This window comes from Mustela nigripes, chromosome X (assembly GCF_022355385.1).
Source record: "Mustela nigripes isolate SB6536 chromosome X, MUSNIG.SB6536, whole genome shotgun sequence".
NCBI lineage: Eukaryota > Metazoa > Chordata > Mammalia > Carnivora > Mustelidae > Mustela > Mustela nigripes.
Window position 1 is genome coordinate 45961902 of NC_081575.1, and position 22294 is coordinate 45984195.

The 22294-nt window shown below is 40.8% G+C and overlaps 1 protein-coding gene across 1 annotated transcript in view; it reads left to right on the forward strand.

Annotated features, from left to right (window-relative positions):
• Nucleotides 1-643: 643 nt before the first annotated feature.
• The window catches only part of NOX1 (NADPH oxidase 1), a 28778-nt gene continuing 7127 nt past the window's right edge, over nt 644-22294 (forward strand). Inside the window, exons 1-12 of the mRNA XM_059384699.1 lie at nt 644-710; nt 6111-6206; nt 11094-11204; nt 11445-11529; nt 12171-12322; nt 12427-12608; nt 12694-12826; nt 19238-19330; nt 20427-20662; nt 20880-21070; nt 21436-21569; nt 21766-21890. Of these exons, the coding sequence (XP_059240682.1) occupies nt 666-710; nt 6111-6206; nt 11094-11204; nt 11445-11529; nt 12171-12322; nt 12427-12608; nt 12694-12826; nt 19238-19330; nt 20427-20662; nt 20880-21070; nt 21436-21569; nt 21766-21890 (1583 nt within the window). The 5' untranslated portion in view covers nt 644-665. The remainder of the gene's footprint in view (nt 711-6110; nt 6207-11093; nt 11205-11444; nt 11530-12170; nt 12323-12426; nt 12609-12693; nt 12827-19237; nt 19331-20426; nt 20663-20879; nt 21071-21435; nt 21570-21765; nt 21891-22294) is intronic.

Consider the following 22294-nt stretch of genomic DNA (forward strand, 5'->3'; position numbering starts at 1 on the left):
CCTCTGTCTCTGTTTCTTTTGAACTGAGGTGTGCCTTTATATCTTTGAAATTTTCTCTTATTTATTTAGCCATTTTCCCCCTTGTCCTCCTAGTCAGTCAAGCTCTCCCCAGAGCCAGATCATCCTTCAGGAGAACGTATATAGCAGCATTTCTGAGCTAGCCCGGCTGAGATCCAAATTGCAGTGGGCAGCTGTGGCAGCTGTTCTGAAAGCCCACCTTAAAGCTTAACGAGCTTGCTTCCTGCCCTGTTTCTCCTGAGGCCATCTGCTTATAGCCCCAGCCTTTAGTGAGAAACCTTTGCAAATAGCTTATCAAGGCAAGCAATGCCTCACATTAGGTCATATTGATAAGACAAAGAGAGAATATTCTCACTCAAGAAGATTGCTATTTCCTGAAGGGATAAAACCCCACCAGGGAAAACCCCTACAGTTGTCATAGGTAGGGCTGGTCTCCTCAAGCTGATAACAGAGTTCCGTCCAGAGGAGGAAGGCAAAATGCACTTATTTCACTCCTTCAAGCTTTCTGGGTAATTGTTTATCTTTCATTTCTTAAAGACTCACATACTCTGAGCTAGACAGAGGTCCCAACCCTGAAGAACTTCACCAGAATCCAGGTTGCTGAATTTTCCCTGCTGCTTAGAGAGACTCCAAACCAGCTCTTGACAATGGGCAACTGGGTGGTTAACCATTGGTTCTCAGTTTTGTTTCTGGTAAGTAATGTTTCCTATCTATGAATTATTCTTAAGAGAGTAATTTGAGTAATTTGTAAACAGTAATTTGTTGATATTTCTTTTTTTAAAGACTTCATTTAGTTATTTGAGAGAGAGAGAGAGAGAGAGAGAGAGAGAGCACGAGTCGGGTGAAGGGCAGAGGGAGAAGCAGACTTCCTGGTGAGTGGGAAGCCAACACAGGGCTCAATGCTGGGTATCCAGGATCCTGACCTGAGCTGAAGGCAGATGCTTAACCAACTGAGCCAGCCAAACGCGCCTGTTTGTTAATATTTCTAAAGTTATTTGAAATGGAAATATTCTATGCCAATATGGGGCCCATTGAGGCCAGTTATCCATTAAAAGCCCAACTCTGAGAGTACACATGTTTTATAAAATCTTGTGTATATGATGTATTTCACCATTTTAGAAAAGGGAAAAAAAATCCAACTCCAGAAATTGGTTGGTAAAGAGACAAATGATATAAACCTCAAGTATTTGGAATCTCAGTGTTTTCATTTTCCATCTTTTTTCTCCTCCATGTCACTTCTAACTACTGCCATGTAGCCTTTGTTTCTCTTCATCCTTTCTGTACTACCAACAGCAAGATTTCATAAAATCATTGAATGTTTGAGATAGAAATATTCTTGGTCATAATGGCCCAGTGCTCTCCATTTTAGAAATGGACTGTAAGCTACATATGTAGTTAAAAATTTTTCTAGTACTTAGGTTGAAAAAGGTAAGAAGAAGTAGGTGATATTAATGTCCAGTAGTTTATTTAGTCTAACCCAATATATCAAAAATGTTATCCATTTGGGGTGCCTGGGTGGCTCAGTTGGTTAAGCATCTGCCTTCAGCTCAGGTCAGGATCCCAGGGTCCTGGGATCGCGTCCAGTGTCGGGATCCCTGTTCAGAGGGGATCTTTCTTCTCCTTCTGGCTCATTCTCCCTCTGCTTGTGCTCTTTCTCTCTTGACAAATGAATAGATTAGAAATCTTTTAAAAATGTTATCCTTTCAACATGTAATCAATATTGAAAATATTAACAAGATGGGGGTGGGCAGTGCTCTTTTCCTAAAACTAATATGTCTTACATGCTGGGGTTACGAATTTTGCAGTAATTCACAGCATATTTGGGTGTGCTGTGGTTTACTTTTCTACCACATTTGTAATTTTATTTATTCCATCTCCTTTGTGTGAATTCATGTATTATACCAAAATACAAGGGAAATGGGACTATTTGAAATGTCATATGGGAAATCTTTTAACAAATATATAAATGAAATACAAAATATTTGTCCTCATCTTCTCCCCCAGAGCAATGGCAAGACATTTTGTTAGATATTTGTTTTCAATAATTAAAAAATGTATAGCTTCTCATAAATATTATTTTCTTAACCATGATACTATAACTTTCCTAGTTTTATCTTTAAATACCGAAATGTCCTGAACTTTTATAGATGTTTTTAATTTGTTTTAAGTAATTTTCATCTTTTTTTAATGTTCAGTTAGCCAACATATAGTAAATTATGCTTGACACATAATTTCCAATAAACTTTCTACTCAAAAAAATATTTAAAAAAAGACAAAAGAAAATAATAATGAGATCATTTAATGTATTTTATTTTTCCTAAGTTTTCGAAACCTGATATGTATTTTGCACTTACAGTGTATCTGCATTAGGACTAGCCACATTTCCAGTGATCACATGTGGGTAGTGGCTATGGCATTGCCTAGTGCAGCTATAAAGCAGCTCCTTTATTTTTCACAAGGAAAGTAAGACCCATATGTCACACTGTGAATGGATTGCAGAACGATCACTCAAACCCACCTTCCCAGTGTTCAGGCCAGAAATTCTTTACCCTGCATGCCACATATGCACAACCTCCTTCTCCTTACACACACACACACACACACACACACACACACACACACCTCTCCCCACTCTTTCTTCCATTTCTGAGCCACCCCCGAGCTTGAAACTCCCTTTGTCCTTTCTCATTTTCCTAGATCTTCGTGTCATCCCCTTCTGGGGTAATCTCTTTTCTTTCATCTTTTTCCTTTGGGTCCCCTATGATGGCCCAGGTGCTTGAGGGAAAAAAGGTGTGAAGAGCAATCATATTCCCCTGGAAGGTTGGTTGTTTTGCATTCAACAAAAGGCCCAGTGCTTATTTTGGCAGGTTACCCTATGCTTTATATTTTCAACACTCGATCCTGTATATTTAATTCCGTTTGCACTAGTTGAAGAGACAGGGAACCTGGTAATGAGTTTCATTTCTGGTGTTAATTGAGGGATTTTGATCAAATTATTTATTCTCTCTAGACTTTGGGTCATCTGTGTGTGTGCGTGCGATAAATTAAATAACTAGATTAGATACAAATATAAGTTTGCTTCTAGTTCTAAAATCCTCTGCATTTTGTATCTCTCAGTTTTTGCTCGGAGAGTTCATCACCCATTATAGTGACTCACATTTAACTATGTAGCTTTGAATTTCCACCCCCTACTGATCTTGCTGGCAGGCTCAGACTTCCTGCTATCTCTGACATATACAGTTATGCATTATTTTTTAGAGATTTTATTTATTTATTTGAGAGAGAGAGAGAGAGCAAGAGTGAGAGCGAGAAAGCATGATCAGGGGAGGTGAAGGGGCAGAGGGAGAGGGAGAAGCAGACTTTCCACTAAGTGGAGAGCCCAACTTGGGGCTCAATCCCAGGAACCTGGAATCATGACCTGAGCCAAAGGCAGATGCTCAACCAGCTGAGCCACCCAGATGCCCCGCACTATTAAAAAAAAATTATTCATTTAATTTGAGAGAGAGGGAGCATTCAGGGGGGCAGGGCAGAGAGAGAGGGAGAGAAAGAGAGAGAGAGAGAGAGATTGATTGATTGATTGATTGATTCTAGCAGACTCCAAGCTGAGCAGGAAGCTGGTCTCGGGTTTGATCTCAAGACTCCAAGATCATGACCTGAGCTAAAACCAAGAGTCAAGCACTTAACAGACTGCATCACCTAGGCACCCCTGGCACTATTTTTTAAAATAAAAAAAATAAATTATTAAAAAACCATTCTTACCTCTACCCTTTTGGCCAAGTCTTCTACCTCACTTTCCACCCATAATGGAGGACATGATAGTGAAGGTGGGAAATAGAATGCCTTACTCCCAGATGTCACTGTATTCACCTTGCCTACAGTTGGTGATGGTCTGACACAGAGGCAAAGAACTCTCAGATCCTGAAATTGTTCTGCTCTCTCTGTCTTTGGAACTCTTGAGGTGTCTGTGGCTGTCACTGCTCTTTTTCTATTAGGATCAAGAATCTCTGAAAGACAGTACTGGAAATGGAGTCTGAGCAAAGGATGAAGGAAGAAATGGATTAGTGAAGACTGGTAATAACCTAGATCTGGAGTTAGTATTTATTGAGCTCCTACTATGCACCGACTGTTGTATTAATCACTCTGCATAATTATTTCATGTAAGACTCACAGCATTGCTCTGAGGGTAGATATCATTATTCTCTTCACTTTATGGAATACACTAAGATTTAGAGAAGTTAAATAACGTATCTGTCTAAAATTACAGAGCTAGAAAGTGGTGAAGCTAGAATTTGAGCCCAAGGAGTTTGACTCCACTATCACTTTATTTTTTTAAGATTTTATTTATTTATTTATTTATTTATTTATTTATTTATTTATTTGAGGGAGAGAGAGAAAAAGCAGAGGATAAGGGCAAGCATCATGAGTGGGGGAGGGGGGGTAGGGAAGTGGGAGAAGCAGTTTTCCTGCTGAGCAAGGAGCTCAATGTGGGACTGCATCCCAGGACTCCATGATCTCCACCTGAGCCAAAGGCAGATGCCTAATGACTGAAACACCTGGCGCCCTCCAATATCACTTTAAATCACTATGCTTATGCTGATGGAGGTGTGTGAGTGAGTGGTCCAGATCTAGGGAATCTGAACAAGTTATGCCCTAAGCTAAAGGCTTTCTACTTGTCAGACTGAGATGGTTCTGATCCATCCTGGGGCCAACAATATATATTAAGGGCCTCCCAGTGCCCTAGAGTTCTGCTTAGTTACAAAGTAGCACTTCAAATCTTGGTCCAGAGCTGCCTTGGTTGGTCTCCAAGGCAATGGGGCAGTGGGTTCCAAATTCCCCTTTGCCAGTGCAGCGACAGAGCCTGGAATAGACAAAAGCAGTCTTAGGAGCTCAGATGAGTCCAGAGCAATGATAGGTTAATTTGAAGAGACTCACAATCTAAAAACAGGAAAATGTGTGTCAGGGAGTAATTAGAGAGGCAGGCCCATCAGGAATCATTTTGTCCTTCCATATTGGTATTGTTATAGATGTTAAATTTATTCTTTGTTTCTTTAAAAATCCATTTATTCACTTATTGCCATCTTTTAGTTACAATGGTTGGAATGCTTCCAGTCCAGAAGTTGGCAAATGTTTTCTGCAAAGGGCCAGGTAGAATGTATTTTAGGCTTTGCTAGGCCCTATGGTCTCTTTCGCAGCTACTCACTGCTTCCACTGAATGATGAAAGCAGCTATAAACAATATAAGAGTAAGTAGGTGTTGCTAGGTTCCAGTACCACTTTATTTATGGACACTGAAATTAGAATTTCATGTAATTGTCACATCATGAAATGTTATTCTTCTTTTGATTTTTCCAACCATTTAAATGTGGGGAAACAGGGACACCTGGGTGGCTTAGTTGGTTAGACGTCTGCCTTCAGCTTGGGTCATGATCCTGGGGTCCTGAGATCAAGCCCCGCATTGGGCTCCCTGCTTGGTGGGGAGCCTGCTTCTCCCTCTCCCTCTTCCTGCTGCTCCCCCTGCTCGTGCACTCGTGCTCTCTCTCTCTCTCTCTCTCTCTAAGAAATAAATAAAATATTTAAAAAATAAATATGTGAAAACAAACAAAAAAAGTAAAAACCATTCTTAATTTGCAGGCTGTACAAGATAAATGGTGAGCTAGATTTGGCCCATGGGCCTTGGTTTGCTGATCCTGGTCATTAGCATCTGACAAATGCATATCTTGAAGTGCTAACTCTCTCTGAAAGTAAGCTGGATACTAGAGGGATTGTATTCATTTACAATGAAAAGAGATATGGGCACCTGGGTGGCTCAGTGGGTTAAGCCGCTGCCTTCGGCTCGGGTAATGATCTCGGGTCCTGGGATCGAGTCCCACGTCGGGCTCTCTGCTCGGCAGGGAGCCTGCTTCCTCCTTTCTCTCTCTCTGCCTGCCTCTCTGCCTACTTGTGATCTCTCTGTCAAATAAATAAATAAAAAATCTTAAAAAAAAGAGATAAACATAAAAGAGCCAAAATGGTGACACTATTTTCTATCCCTTATCTATTCCTTCCCATATCCAAATTTTACTTGGTTCTTTGCTTGTTTTTTTCTTCCTCCAGGCTACTTGGTTGGGGCTGAATATTTTCCTCTTTGTGCATGCCTTCCAGTCATACGAAAAAGCCGATAAGTACTACTATACAAGAGAAATCTTGGGGGTGAGTATCACACTTTTGATATGGAGAATCTCTAGGGATTTTTTTGTTTGTTTGTTTTTATTTTTGTTTTGTTTTTTTCTTTTCTTTTCTTTTCTTTTCTTTTCTTTTTTTTTTTGTTATTTGTCACCTTGGCTCCTTTGAGACCCAAATGCCCCAATTTCCGCTAGGGTTAGGGCACCCAGAAAAAAAAAATACAGGATACCCAGAGAGAGAGCATGATCTGGGTGAAGAGCAGAGGAAGAGGGAGCCCGAGGGGGTGTGGGGAGGTTGGATCCCGGGACTTCAGGATCATGACCTGACCTGAAGGCAGGTGCTTAAACGACTGAGCCACCTAGGTGCCCCCCTCTCCCAGTTAAATTTGAATTCCAGAAAAATAAATCACTTTTTGGTATAACTATATTTTGAGTATTGCTTGGGACATAGGTATGCTAAAAAAAATTACTCACTTTTTAAAATCTGAAGTTCAGATTTAGCTGGGCATCTGGTACTTTTGTTCACTAAATCTGACAGCTCTATGTAAGGCACACTCCCCAGACCTCATGATAAAAACACACAGTAAAGAAAACTATTAAGCAGTCATTTAAAAATGACTCAAGTACTACCATGGGGTATGAGGGGAAAGCTGAGTAGACCTCCTGCCCCTGCCCCTACTTCATTCAAAGCAGCCTTTACCTGCCTTTTTTTTTTAAGATTTGTTTTTTTTTTAAAGATTTTATTTATTTATTTGACAGAGAGAAATCACAAGTAGATGGAGAGGCAGGCAGAGAGAGAGAGAAGGAAGCAGACTCTCTGCTGAGCAGAGAGCCCGATGCGGGACTCGATCCCAGGACTCTGAGATCATGACCTGAGCTGAAGGCAGCGGCTTAACCCACTGAGCCACCCAGGCGCCCTTAAGATTTGTTTATTCATTTTTATGTGTGTGTGTGAGAGAGAGAGAGCACACACCACATGAGTGGGAGGAAAGGGATGGGAGAAGTAGGCTCCCCACTGAGCAGGGAGCCCCACTTGGGACTCGATCCCAGGATCCCAGGATCACAACCTGAGCCAAAGGCAGAGGCTTCACCAACTGAACCACCCAGGCGCCCCTCAGCCTTTATTTGTCTTATGGACTCCTGCTTATGATTTCCAGAAAGAGTTTGGTTTAAAACAAGTAAATAAACAGCTTGAAAGCCACTGCTGTGGACTGATATCATGGAAAAACACCTCTCCATTTAAAAAGACGGATACATAGGGCATCTGTGGGGTGAGTAGCATGGCAGAACTCAAGACCTGAAGAAAGGCAGGGGTCGGGTGAGAATAACAGGATGGAGAAGGCTGTGGAAGTGGTAGGTGAGGACTAGAAGAGGGAGGGTGTGGAGTGGATAGGGCACGTCGATGTGGAGGTGACCAGAGAGAAGCATGGAGGTGAGACTGATTGTCTCATAGGCTTATCAGTCTTAGAAAAGCAAATTTGACTGCTAACTCTAGTGAGTTTTTCAGTAGCAGGTAAGGGATTTGGTTAAATCACTTTCATCTTGATTAGATCATTGGCTTTCCACAAAGACCTGTCCAAGGTACATGTTTAAAGAGTTTGTCCTAAAAAATACTTCTTTTCTCTCTATGATCAAAGGATCCATGTTGCGATCACAACCAATTTGAATGTTCTGTTCATGGCTTATTTCACCCTGCTGTTTTCTATTTTAAATGTTGTTCCTTGATCCTTCCTTGGAAACCACAACTCTAAAGGAAGTGTTAATTTATTTTAAAAATAGCTTTTTAGTAAGAGAGTGATGCAATAGATGTGACTAGTTATTAAGAGCTTAATTAGCTTATGACCAAAAAGTCTGCAGCAGAAAAATGAATCATGCTGATATCCTGTGGACATTTCATTCACTTCATTTATTAAAATCTTCTCTATTAAAAACATTTAATTATAAATAATGCTACTTTCTGTGACAGCAAATGATACAGAAATGTGTAAGTAAAAATGTGAAAATTGCCCTCCCATTCCATTCCCCAGAGATAACCACTGTTAATAGTTTCTGTGTGTGTCTATACAGATACACTGATGTAAGTTCACAGATGCATCAGACACACAAGTTTTATTTTTGAGGTGGGTATTATCCTTATTCACTTTTTAATTTCCTGCCTAGAGTGAAATTTGCCTTTTTTTTTGGGTGTATGTACCATTCTATGAATTTAGAAAAACACATACACTATAGCAAAGAGGTCTTTTTGTTTGTTTGTTTTTTTGGTGTGTTTGAGGGTTTTTTGTTTTGTTTTCACCAAGAAAGGGATTGTATTGTTGATATTGGCTGGAAATTGCTTCTTTTTTTTTAAATTTTTTATTTTTTATAAACATATATTTTTATCCCCAGGGGTACAGGTCTGTGTATCACCAGGTTTACACACTTCACAGCACTCACCAAAGCACACACCCTCCCCAATGTCCATAATCCCACCCCCTTCTCCCCAACCCCCTCCCCCCTGGAAATTGCTTCTTATACTTAATGTAGTTCAGATAGCTTTCCATGTGGGTATGTATCTAGTGGTATGCTGGAACTAGCTCCTACCAGCTTGCAATAGCCTCTGCGTACATCTCTTCCCAGCCCTGTATTCATGGTGTTCAGTTACAGCAAATTGGTATCTTGAAATCTGCCATGACAGGGGTATTGACATCACGTAAATTGGCAAAGGCTGGAAATCAAGATCTCCGCTCTTCCCTGGAAAACTGGTTCTTAAACATTTACCACTCCTACTCCCCTGCATATAGCTCTCATCCTTTGAAGGCCCTAACCATTCATGGCATTGATGTGCCATAATTTATTTAATCATTCTGTAGTTATTTCTTGAATTTGTGCTTTCTCTAGGAAAATCCAGAGAGTTATTTGATTCATTATGAAGCAGAGCAAATAGGTAACAGGAGAAGCAGTTTAAATTCATAGTCAGTAAGACATTAATGACAGCAGTAGCTGAACTGGAACATCAGGTGGTGTTGATATTGAGAAGTGCACATAAATCAGGATATTTTGGTGCACTGCAATGGGGAAAGAAGATTTCCTCTAAAAAGAATTCATCCCATACAGATAGCCCCTCCAGAATATGGAACTGTGAAAGTGTAGTCCTGTATTTTCCACTCACTTGCTGATTTTAGCTTTAAGAAACCTCTGTGTCTCAAGCAAGCTGCGCAAACCAATGTGGAAAGGCAGGATCTTTAAGATGAGCAGAGAAAATTTACTCAGAAACGGAACAGAATGTCTTGCTGAAAAACAGTCGGAGTGTGACTCAGCAGAGGGAGAAAACACAGGTCATATGGAAGAGCCAGAAATGGAAAATAGTAGGGCAGCTCCTGTTCACTGTGCTGCCGAATGTGGTAAGCCATTATGGACGTCAGGCAGATCTTGGCTTGGCTTGATGTCACCTTGCCCTGGGTTTAGGTGTCTCATGGAAAACGAGCTTTTGTGCTAAAAATATTAGAATAATTTAGGGGGGAAAAGAGAGGAAAAAAAGAAGAAATCGTTCACTCTGACCCATATTCTTCCTTTTGGTGAGTCGCTGATTGGCACACGTGTAAGGCTGGCCGTTATGACATTGGTACAGTCTATAGCTTGCAGCCCCAAGTACAGGGAGCTGACTCAGAGACCAGTTGCACAGAGTCAAGGAGGGAAGTTGGACTTGACCACCATGGAGTTGAGCATATTCTGTCTAACTGATACCTAATCAAGCCTGTTTGGGGCCTAAGTACTTGGCTTGAAGCACGGCTTCCTTGTCTCTTTTTCTGGCAACTTATACTGCTGCAGCAGACTGATCTTGATGTATGCTGCGTGGCCACCCAAGGAAATCAGTTTGAAATTCTGTTTTCAGAAGCTCTCCTTTCTCAAATCTTGGCCTGAGTTTAAAATGTTTGCTCTGAGGGGTTCACTAGTTTTGCCTAAGCTGTATTCAATCATTAAAGGTGACTTAAATATAAATGGTTAAATTTTTTGTTGTTTACATGATGAGTACATGCTTATAATGGCAACATTAGAAAGTACAGAAAAGAGAAAAACTAGTCACCATCTGTAATTATACTTCTAAATATATAAGCTTTATTTAAAATGCAAATAAAAATATATACAATCTTCAAGATTGTTTTGCAAATGACAGTAAAATAATAATTGAGTGTATTTTTTCAAAGATTTTATTTATTTGACAGAGAGAGAGAGAGCACAAGTAGGCAGAGCAACAGGCAGATGGTGAGGGAGAAGCAGGCTCTCCGCTGAGCAGGGAGCCTGATGCAGGGCTCAATCCCAGGACCCTGGGATCATGATCCAAGCTGAAGGCAGCCGCTTAACTGACTGAGCCACCCGGGCACCCTAGTGTGTGTTTTTTTTTCAATATTTTATTTATTTATTTGAGAGAGAGATAATGAGAGAGAGCCTGAGCAGGGGTGAGGGGCAGAGGCAGAGGGAGAAGCAGACTCCCTGATGAGCAGGAAGCCCGATGACACAGGGGCTCCATCCCAGGACCCTGAGATCATGACCCAAACCAAAGGCAGAAGGCAGACGCTTAACCAACTGAGCCACCCAGGCACACCAATAATTGAGTGTATTAAGCAAAGATACTCATTACAAAGTATTACATCAATAGGATGTATATGTTAATGTGGAATTATTGAATCTTATTCTCTTTTGTATTGTTAGATGTATAGTCAAATATCTCCAAGCAACTTGTCATGAGAATTTCTCAATTTACTGTTAAGTTAAGCAAATGTTCTGTCATTTTGCAAACAGAGAGCCTAGACCTAGTGTGCTGGCTACTGAGAAAGGGGTGAAGAAGATGTTGCCCTTTTCCAGGTGGACTGGGCTGTTCTCACTTCCTAGATGACGGGATGAAGCAGCTGATGATCTCTTCTCTCCTCTGCTCTAGTCGGCGTTGGCCTGGGCCCGAGCCTCTGCTCGCTGCCTGAATTTTAACAGCATGTTGATCCTGCTTCCTGTGTGTCGAAATCTGCTGTCCTTCCTGAGGGGCACCTGCTCAGTGAGTCCCAACCATTCCTAGGTCAACTTTCACATTAAAGACAAGAGACCCTGAACTCCTCAGTGGGGCAACCCAATACCTTCAATCTCCTAGGAAGGGAAACCAGGGGTCTCCTTTGGTAGCCAAGTGGGTAGGCAAGGGTGGGTGGGTATTGGTATGCTTTAAGACATGTTGGTTATGGGTTACTGAATTTTATAAACTGCTTGGAGACACCTGACCTTGATCACTTTCCATTTGTAGTTTTGCAGGCGTACCCTGAGAAAGCAATTGGGTCATAGCCTCACCTTCCACAAGCTGGTAGCATATATGATCTGCCTACTCACAGGTAACTGATGCAAACCACAAATCTGCAAGCTCGTGAGCATTCAGAGTATAGTTTCATTCATCTCCACATTTTGACATTCGGAAAGTATTTCTCAAACACCTGGCACTATTTACCAGGCACTGCTGTAGGCAGTCCGTCTTTCCTTCCTTCCTTCCCTCCTTCCTCCACCCCTCCCTTCCTCTTTCTTTCTTTCCTTCCTTCTCTCTCTCTTCCTTCCTTTCTTCCTTTCTCTCTTTCTTTCGAGATTTTATTTATTTATTTGACAGAGAAAACAAGAGCACAAGCAGAGGGAGTAGTGGAGGGAGAAGCAGGCTCCCCACTGAGCAGTTTGATCAAGGAGCCTGATGCAGAGCTGGATCCTAGGACCCTGGGATCATGACCTTAGTGGAGGCAGACACTTAACAGAGTCACCCAGGTGCCCCTGTATGCCTATTTTCATGGAACTTATATTTGATTCTTTGGGGGAACAGAATGAGAATACAAAAGATCTTCGTTCTCGCTGCAGTCAAGATTTATCTGGCACTTCCCATGGACTCAGCATTCTGCTAGACACTATCTATAGGATTCTCCTTTGCTAGTGGGGCATGCCTGCAGTGATGTTTCTGAGACAATTTTCAATTCATCGTCATCTTTCCATTTAGCCATTCACATCATTGCACACCTGTTCAACTTTGAACACTACAGCAGAAGCCGACAGGCCAGAGATGGGTCCCTTGCCTTTGTTCTCTCCACCCTATCTCATAAAAAGAAAGGGGAAGATTCTTGGCTAAATCCTCTCCAGTCTCCAAACATGGTGAGTTGACTTGATGGCAAAGCATCTGCGATCTGGTCACGCGTATGGAAGGGCATGGCATGATTGGCACCTGTTGTGTCAGGCTGAAATTTCTCCTTTTGTAGACAGTGGAGTATGTGACATTTACCAGCATTGCTGGTCTCACTGGTCTGATCATCACAGTAGCTCTGGTTCTCATGGTGACATCAGCTATGGAGTTTATCCGGAGGAGTTATTTTGAGGTCTTCTGGTACACACACCATATTTTTATCATCTATATAATTGGTTTAGGGATTCACGGCATTGGGTAAGGTCCTCAAACCCTCATTCTCATGCCCCAGCCCCTGGCCTTGCATAATTCTTTGCCCCAAACTGTCCTTTTTCTGTCTCAGTGGACTTGTCCGGAGTCAAACAGAAGAGAGCCTGAATGAGAGTCATCCTCACAGGTGTGCAGAATCTTTCAAGCACTGGGATGATCAGGAGTCCCACTGCAAGCATCCCCAATTTGAAGGGCTCCCTGCTGAGGTAAGAGCCCCATAGGCAAGGGTAGACTCTTGCTGGAAGCTGTTTTTGTTGTGGTTATTATTACTCTTACTATTGTTACTGTTATTAGTTCAGCACTGTGCTGAGTCCTATGGAGGATATATTCACAAGGTTCCTACCATCAAGGGACTCCAGTATCACTGACAACAGCCTGGGGAATTACCATCAACAGGGGATCCTGAAGAGGAAGGACTAATGGTTATTGCATGTTGTGAGACCCTCTCCAAAATGATACATCACATTATTTTTTAAAAGATTTTATTTATTTGTTTGTCAGAGAGAGTGAGCGCAGGCAGACAGAGTGGCAGGCAGAGGCAGAGGGAGAAGCAGGCTCCCTGCTGAGCAAGGAGCCGGATGTGGGACTCGATCCCAGGATGCTGGGATCATGACTTGAGCTGAAGGCAGCTGCTTAACCAACTGAGCCACCCAGGCATGCTGATACCTCACATTATTAGTAGTGTTTACCACGGGACAGGTTTGCTGTGTAATATGGATTATCTCATTTATGCAAAACAATAATCGATGAGGTAGGTATTTTTTTGGTCTCCATTGTGAGACAATAGGACGAGGATTCAAGAAGATTCAACTGTCAAGTTCTCACAGTAAGTAACTAGTGGAATTGGAATTCAAGCCCAGGCTTTCCAGATTCCAAAGATTGTGCTCTTGACCACTGAAATCCAGTTTTCTTGGGGGAAGTGATACATGCATACGGTGAAATGATCACTGTAATGAGATTAATAAACACATCCATCACCTCACATAGTTTCTATTTTGTGCATGTGTGGTGAGAACGCTTAAGATCTACTCTTTCAACAAATTTCAAGTATGCTATAGAGTATTATCAACTGTAGTCACCATGCTTTACATTAGATTCCCAGAGCTTATTCATCTTATGACTGAAGTCACATTCCTTTTGACCAACATTTTCCATCACTCTCCCACCTCCTGTCTCAGGCCCTGGTTACCTACCTTCCTAGTCTCTGTTTCTAGGAGTTCAACTTTTTAAAAAAAGCACTCTCAAAGTCAGCTTTCTTTGGTGATATAAGAACCTGCTTGGAAATTATTAAATAGTGGACAATCAAGAAATTGGTTTCCAGGGAACTCAAGGTATGCCTTGGGAAAATTATTGTGGATATCATGGTTTACCTTTGCATGCTCATAAAATATGTGAGATGGAGGAATAAATGGAAGGAAAAGGTTGATTTGTGGTGTCTCAAAGTGCTCTGAGGGTGATTAAAGTCTTTAAATCAGTTGTAGAATTAAGAGCAATATCTTGGTCTTCATCAAAAATGAGAATAATATCTTTTAAAAATCCCCTAAAGTTGGCATTTAAAATCAGTTGGGAAAAATATATATCATTCAACAATTTTTTTAGGACAATAGGTTATCCATCCAGGAAGAAAAGCTGAATCTTTATTTTACACTTTATACTAAAATATGAATCAAGAATGCATGGATCAAGGATTTAAATGTTAAAGAAAGGAAAGAAATTATAAAAGAATCCTAAGACCACCTGGGAATTTTTTTTTTCTAATACTGGAGGATTGCAAAACGTGTTCCCTTAATAAGCTTTAAAAAGACCTTGAAGGGGTGCCTGAGTGGCTCAGTGGGTTAAGCCTCTGCCTTCGGCTTGGGTCATGATCTCAGGGTCCTGGGATTGATCCCCGCATCAGGCTCTCTGCTGGGCAGGGAGCCTGCTTTCCCCTCTCTCTCTGCCTGCCTCTCTGTCTACTTGTGATCTCTTGTCTGTCAAATAATTAAAATCATTAAAAAAATTAAAAAAGAAAGATCTTGAAGTCAGAAAATAAAATAGAATAAATTTAAATAAATATATATTAAAATGTATTATACGTAAATTTTAAGTTTTAATTTAAATTCCAGTTAGTTAACATACAGTGTAATATTAGTTTCAGGTGTACAATTTAGTGATATAGCACTTCCATACAACACTCAGTGCTCATCACAAGTGCACTCCTTAATCCCCATCACCTATTTCACCTATCCCCCCACACACTTTCCCTCTGGTAACCATCATTCTGTTGCTATGTTTAAGAGTCTGCTTCTTGGTTTGCCTCTCTCTCTTCCTTTCCCTATACTCATTTGCTTTGTTTCTTATATTCTACGTATGAGTGAAATAATATGGCATTTGTCTTTCTCTGACTGACTTATTTCTCTTAGCATAATGCTCTCTAGGTCCATCCATGTCATTGCAAATGGCAAGATTTCATTCTTTTTTTTATATTTCATTCTTTTTATGGTTGAGTAATATTCCATTACACACACACACACACACACACACTTACCACCTGTTCTTTATCCATTCATCAGTCGATGAACATTTGGGCTCTTCCCATAACTTGACTATTGTGGATGATGCTGTTATAAACATCTCAGTGCACATATCCCTTTGAATTATTATTTCTATATCCTTTGGGTAAATAGCTAATAGTGTAACTACTGGGTCATAGGGTAGTTTTATTTTTAACTTTTTGAGGAACCTCTGTATTGTTTTCCAGAGTGACCTCACCAGTTTGCATTCCCACCAACAGTACAAGAAGGTTCTCTGTTCTTTGCATCTTTGCCAACATCTATTGTTTCCTGTGTTGTTCATTTCAGCCATTCTAACTTGTCTAAGGTGATATCTTATTATAGTTTTGATTTACATTTCCCTGTTGATGAGTGATGTTGAGCAACTTTTCATGTGTCTGTTGGCACTCTGTATGTCTTCTTTGGAAAAATGTCAACTCGTGTCTTCTGCTCATTTTTTTAACTGCATTATTTAAAAAATGGTTTATGGGTGCTGAGTTTGATCAGTTCTTAATATACTTTGGATACTAATCCTTCATCAGGTATGTCATTGGAAAATATCTTCTCCCATTCTGGAAGTTGCCTTTCAGTTTTGATGATTGCTTCCTTTGCTGTGCAGAAACTTTTTATTTTGATGTGGTCCCAGTAGTTTATTTTTGCTTTTATTTCCCTTACCTCAGAAGACATAACTAGAGAAATGTTGCTATAGCTGATGTCAGAGAAATTACTGCCTGTGCTCTGTTTTAGAATTTGTGTGGTTTCATTTTGGTCTTTAATCCATTTTTGAGTTTATTTCTGTGGATGATATAAGAAAGTGGTCCAGTTTCATTCTTTGGCATGTTGTTGACCAATTTTCCCAACACCATTTGTTGAAGAGACTTTTTCCCATTAGATATTCTTTCCTCCTTTGTTGAAGATTAATTGATGATACAGTTGTGGGCTCATTTCTGAGTTTTCTATTCTGTTCCCTTGTCCTATGTGTCTTTTTTGTGCCAGTACCATACTGTTTTGATTACTACAGCTTTGTAATATAACTTGAAGTCTGGGATTGTGATGCCTCCAGTTTTGTTTTTCTTTATCAAAATTGCTTTGGATATTTGGGGTCTTCTGTAGTTCCACATAAATTGTAGGATTGTTTGTTCTAGTTCTGTGAAAAATGCTGTTGATATTTTGATAAGGATCACATTAAATCTGCAGATTTCTATGGGTAGTACACACATTTATTTTAAATATTTTATTTATTTATTTGACAGAGACACTGTGAGAGAGGGAACACAAGCAGGGGCAGAGGCAGAGGGAGAAGCAGCCTACCCATTGAGCAGGGAGCCTGATGCAGGCTTGATCCCAGGACCCTGGGACCATGGCCCTAGCTGAAGGCAGATGCTTAATGACTGAGCCATCCAGGTGCCCCAGGACACACTTTTTAACAGTATTTATCTTCCAATCCATGACCATGGAATATCTTTCCATTTCTTTGTATCATCTTCAATTTCTTTCATCAGTGCTTTGTGGTTTTCAGAGTATAGGTCTTTCACCTCTTTGGTTAAATTTATTCTTAGGTATTTTATTATTTTTGGTGTAATGGTAAATGGTGTTGCTTTCTTAATTTCTCTTTCTGCTGTTTCACTGAAATATTTGTTTTTAAAATGCTCTATGTGTATACCATTTTGTCATTTTTATGTGATTTTTTAAAAAAAGATTTTATTTATTTATTTGACAGAGAGAGAGATCACAAGTAGCCAGAGAGGCAGGCAGAGAGAGAGGGGGAAGCAGGATTCCCGCTGAGCAGAGAGCCTGATGTGGGCCTCAACCCCAGGACCCTGGAACCATGACCTGGGCCGTAGGCAGAGGCTCAACCCACTAAGTTACCCAGGGATCCTTATGTGACCATTTTTAATGACTTTGAGGGCATTATGCAAAGTGAAATAAGTCAGATGGAAAAATGCCAAATACTGTATGATCTCACTGTATGTGGAATCTTACTTTAATGAACCTAACTCACAGGTACAGGGAACGGATTGGTGGTTTCCAGACATAGGGGGTGGGGGAGTGAGCAAAATGAGTGAAGGTGGCCAAAGATACAGAATTCCAGTTATAAAATAAATAAGTCATGGGTATGTCATGTACAGCATGGCGACTCTAGTTAATAATACTGTATTGCATATTTGAAATTCGCTAAGAGAGTAGATGTTAAAAGTTCTCAGCACAAGAAAAAAATTTTTGCAATGATGTATAGTGATGGATATTAACTATACTTATTGTGATCATTTTGTAATATATACAAATATTGAATCATTATGGTGTACACCTGAAACTAATGTAATGGTATATGTTGGTTATATCTCAATACAAAAAAATGAAATAAAAATAAAAATGGAAAAAGACAGTTGGGTATTAGCAAAAAAAAAATCTGTGTGGTATACCATTTTTGTCATTTTTTTTCTTAGTAAATAATAGAGCCATTCCTATACTCGTATACTTTGTGCACACCTTAATTATATCTTTATGCTCCATTTCCTAGAAGTGATATTTCTGGGTCAAATAGAAGGAATGCTTTTAAGACTGTTGGGATGTATCGCCAAATTGTTCTCTGGGAAGATGTTACTTATTTGTCCCTCCACTGATTGCACATGTGAATGTGTCCATGTCCCTGCATCCCAGTTAATAGTGGGCATTATTGTTTGATGTTGTTTTCCAACCTGAGAGACTAAAGTGCTATTTTGGTTTAAAATTCACTTCTATGAATATTTCTGAGGTCAAATTTTTTTTTTGCCATGTTGTTATTAGCCACTTCCTAAGTGTATTTTTTGTGTGTTTTCTCTGAAGACATGGAGAATGGTTTTTTTTTTTTTTCCAAATAAGGAGTAGCATCAAAATTATATAATACCCACTCTCAAGTTCACCTGCCACATCTCTGCCTCTTTCCTCCCTGGAGATACCCAAGGAAGTTGTTTGCCTGAAACAGCATAAGAAACCTCATTCCAGGTGCACCTGGGTGGCTCAGTGGGTTAAGCCCCTGCCTTTGGCTCAGGTCACAATCTCAGGGCCCTGGGATCAAGCCCTGCATTTAGGCTCTGTGCTCAGCAGGGAGCCTGCTTCCCCCTCTCTCTCTGCCTGTCTGCCTACTTGTGCTGTTTCTCTTTCAAATAAATAAATAAAATCTTAAAAAAAAAACCTCATTCCACACAGTTCTGATGTTTCATGCTGAAGCAGTTGTGTGAGAAAGAACATGATTTAGCATTGCTAGGAAATACATTTTTAGTAGTTCCTGTGCATAGGAAGCAACCTGCTACCTTTGGGAGAATCTCAGGGGGGTAGAAAGGTTGCTTTTAAAAAATATGTAGAGAAGATTAAAAGTATGTTACTATGTTAGGTGTTTTGAGCACCTGAGAAAAGAGGTGACAGGTAAATACCAAGTTTTATGTAGTGGTACAAATGGTGTCAGCCACATGCTTTCCCTTGTTAGTTTGTTTTGTATTTAATCATCTGCTTCTCTGTTGGTTTTTCAGGTTGGACAAATTGTATTGGAAGACTGTCTTGGAGTCTTAAAATTAACATTTATATGTAATTTAAGAATATATATAGGAGCGCCTGAGTGGCTCAGTGGGTTAAAGCCTCTGCCTTCGGCTCAGGTCATAATCCCAGGGTCCTGGGATAGAGCCCTGCATCAGGCTCTGCTCAGCAGGGAGCCTGCTTCCTCCTCTCTCTCTGCCTGCCTCTCTGCCTACTTGTGATCTCTGAATGTCAAATAAATAAAATCTTAAAAAAAAGAATATATATAATATATATTATATGTATAATTACCACATATTTTATTTCTGTGCTTTTCTTTTGCTTCCTAGTGAGACTTGTAAAACTTCAGGAAATGATCCTGCATTATGAGTCACATATTAGCAAACAAAACTGTTATAATTTTTTCATTTCCATTTCCATCTGTAAGATTTGATGAAATTAGTGGCTTGATAATGATACACATCAGAGAACTTGATAAATATTATTGAATGAAGAAATGAACTGCTACCCATATAAATCCTCAACAGAAGATTAATATGTAACCCATTCTTTATTCTCTCTCTCTTTCTGCAGTCTTGGAAGTGGATCCTTGCACCAGGAGTTCTTTATATCTTTGAAAGGATTCTTCGATTTTACCGCTCACAGCAGAAGGTTGTGATTACCAAGGTAAAAAATATGTAGGCACCTGGGTGGCTCAGTGGATTAAGCCTCTGCCTTCATCTCAGGTCATGGTCCCAGGGTCCTGGGATAGAGCCCCGCATCAGGCTCTCTGCTCAGTGGGGAGCCTGCTTCCGACCACCCCCCGCCACCCCCGCCTGCCTCTCCGCCTACTTGTGATCTCTCTCTGTCAAATAAATAAAAATCTTAAAAAAAAATTATGTCTTTTCCGGGGCACCTGGCTGACTCAGTGGGAGGAGAGTGTGACTCTTGCTGCCAGGGTCATGAGTTCAAATCCCACATGGGGTGTAGAGAGTATTTAAAAAAAAACTTTAAAAAAAGAATATGTACTTGGGGCACATGAATGACATAGTCAGTTAAGCGTCCCACTCCTGGTTTCAGCACAGGTCCTGATCTGAGTCAGAGTTGTGGGATGGAGCCCTATGCTGGGCTCCAAACTCAGTGCAGAGTCTGCTTGGGAGTCTCTCTCCCTCTCCTTTTACCCCTCCTCTCCTAAAATAAATGAATATATCTTTAAAAAAGTTTTTTAAAAAAGAATATGCACTTTCCCCTAGCTGTGATAAGAGTTCTTTTCTTCCTGATTATAGGAATAGATTGCCATGTTTTCACCCTGGAGGGAATAAGAAGGAACTGGGGCAACACACTTTAGTTCCCCCAGTGCTGGACAGAACTTTGGGGAAAAGGGTTTGGCCAAGATCATCAGCATGGGTCTTCGTCAGAGGCCACAAACAGGTAGCCTGGACCAGCCCACAGACATCCTCCAGTTGGCCTGCACACTGACTGTTTGGAAAGTTGAATTGGTTGCTGACATTTAAACATCCAGAGAGAGGCTTTCACAATAAAAGAAAAATGGCCCTTCTGTCTTCTACTGAAGAATCAGACAACCCAATAATGCTGAGTTCCATGTGGAACAGTGGGTTCTACAGTGCCCCCACTGTCTGGACAGTCACCGCTGCCCTCTTTCGAAAGGACTGCTCGCAGTTCACCACCATTGCCAGCCCTCTTGCTTTACTGACTTATTTCATCTGCCTGCTCCTGTCACCATTTGAGTTTGCCTCCTTTGGCCTCTATGCTTCATTCATAGGTTGTCATGCATCCATCCAAAGTCCTGGAATTGCAGATGAACAAGCGTGGCTTCAGTATGGAAGTGGGACAGTATATTTTTGTTAATTGTCCCTCCATCTCTTACTTGGAGTGGCATCCCTTTACTCTGACCTCTGCTCCAGAGGAAGACTTCTTCTCCATTCATATCAGAGCAGCAGGTGACTGGACAGAAAATCTCATCAGGGCTTTTGAGCAGCAGCCGTCACCAATTCCCAGGTAGGTCCTGGAGAGCAGCCGAGACCCACAGCAGATGCAGACAGGCAGAAAAGAGAAAGCAATTCCTTGTTGTACTTTAAGGCTGGTGCAATCGAAATATGATTAAAATAAATAGGCACTGCATGAACCATGGGAGCAGCTATGCCCTGGGAGGGATGTTTGAGGTGGGGAGTGGAGGCAAGACTTCACTTGCCCATTGTCTTCTGTCTGCCACCAGGATTGAAGTGGATGGTCCCTTTGGCACTGTCAGTGAAGATGTATTCCAGTATGAAGTGGCTGTGTTGGTCGGCGCAGGAATTGGGGTCACCCCCTTTGCTTCCATCTTAAAATCTATCTGGTACAAATTTCGGCATGCAGATCACAACCTTAAAACACAAATGGTAACTCCCTCATACTTCTTTTCATCTGGTCTAGGCCTGACTGGTCCATTGCTTTCATGGCTTAACTTCTTTACAACTGGTCCCTGGAGCTATGAGAATGAGTGATCTCTTCTCTCTGCCAAGGCATCCATTTCCATAGATTTATCATAGGACCGGGGTCTTCATTTTCAGTTTGGAGTTTAAAATCACCTAGAACCAAAGATGATGTTGGAAGTCTTTTTCCTTAAGGGATGTCATAAGAACTCTGGACCTTTATGCTGCTTTTGTACAACTGATTTTTCAGATCACTCACAGATGTGACCAACAAATAGAGAGTATATATAATAGTCATGTCACCAAATGGACATCTTAAAGACACTTGAATAAGGTTATGTTCTCTCTTGCTGATTCCAGATCTCTGCAGGGAGACAGGTGCCTTTGCCTGGTTCAATAACCTGTTGGCGTCTCTGGAGCGTGAGATGGAGGAATTAGGCAAAGCGGATTTTCTAAACTACCGTCTCTTCCTTACCGGATGGGACAGCAACATTGTGAGTTCAGAGAACACACTAATTCTCATGTTAGATGCAAGATCAATGTCAGACAAGGTCGTGCATGCTCATTGGAAATAATTATTTCTTAGGATTTCTTACCTGCCCTAACCCCCACCCCCAAGTTTAAAAGTGGCTGAAGGAAGAGACATCTGTCAGGACCTGCTTTTTGTAACTTTTATTTCTTTGCCTTCAGGCCGGTCATGCCGCATTAAACTTTGACAAGGCCACTGACATCCTGACAGGTCTGAAACAGAAAACCTCTTTTGGGAGACCCATGTGGGACAATGAGTTTTCTACAATAGCTAATGCCCACCCCAGGTAAGTATATTCTTCTCTAGTTAGCTGAGTCTGCAGAGTTAAGGTTTAGGAAAAATATAGCATGTTGAACACTCTTTGGGAAAAGGTCTCTGGGGCAGAAACTGTTTGCACCACTCTCAGATTCTCGCTTCAAGCTGAACAAAATTTCATCTGGGGTTTTAGCCAAATAAGGGTATGACCTTGTAATGAATGAGAAGATGTTTTCTGCCCCTACAAGTCCTCCATTCAAACAGTGAGACAAGGGGATTCAGTTCCGATCAGTATTACCAAATAAAATGGAAAACTGGAAAAATTCAAATGCATTGTTTTGGGCCTTAATAATCCCTGGTTAAAGTAAGAAAGGTTTGGAGTGTATTATCTAATTAAATGATGACCTGACCTCTGTATTTCTGGAAGAGTCTTGA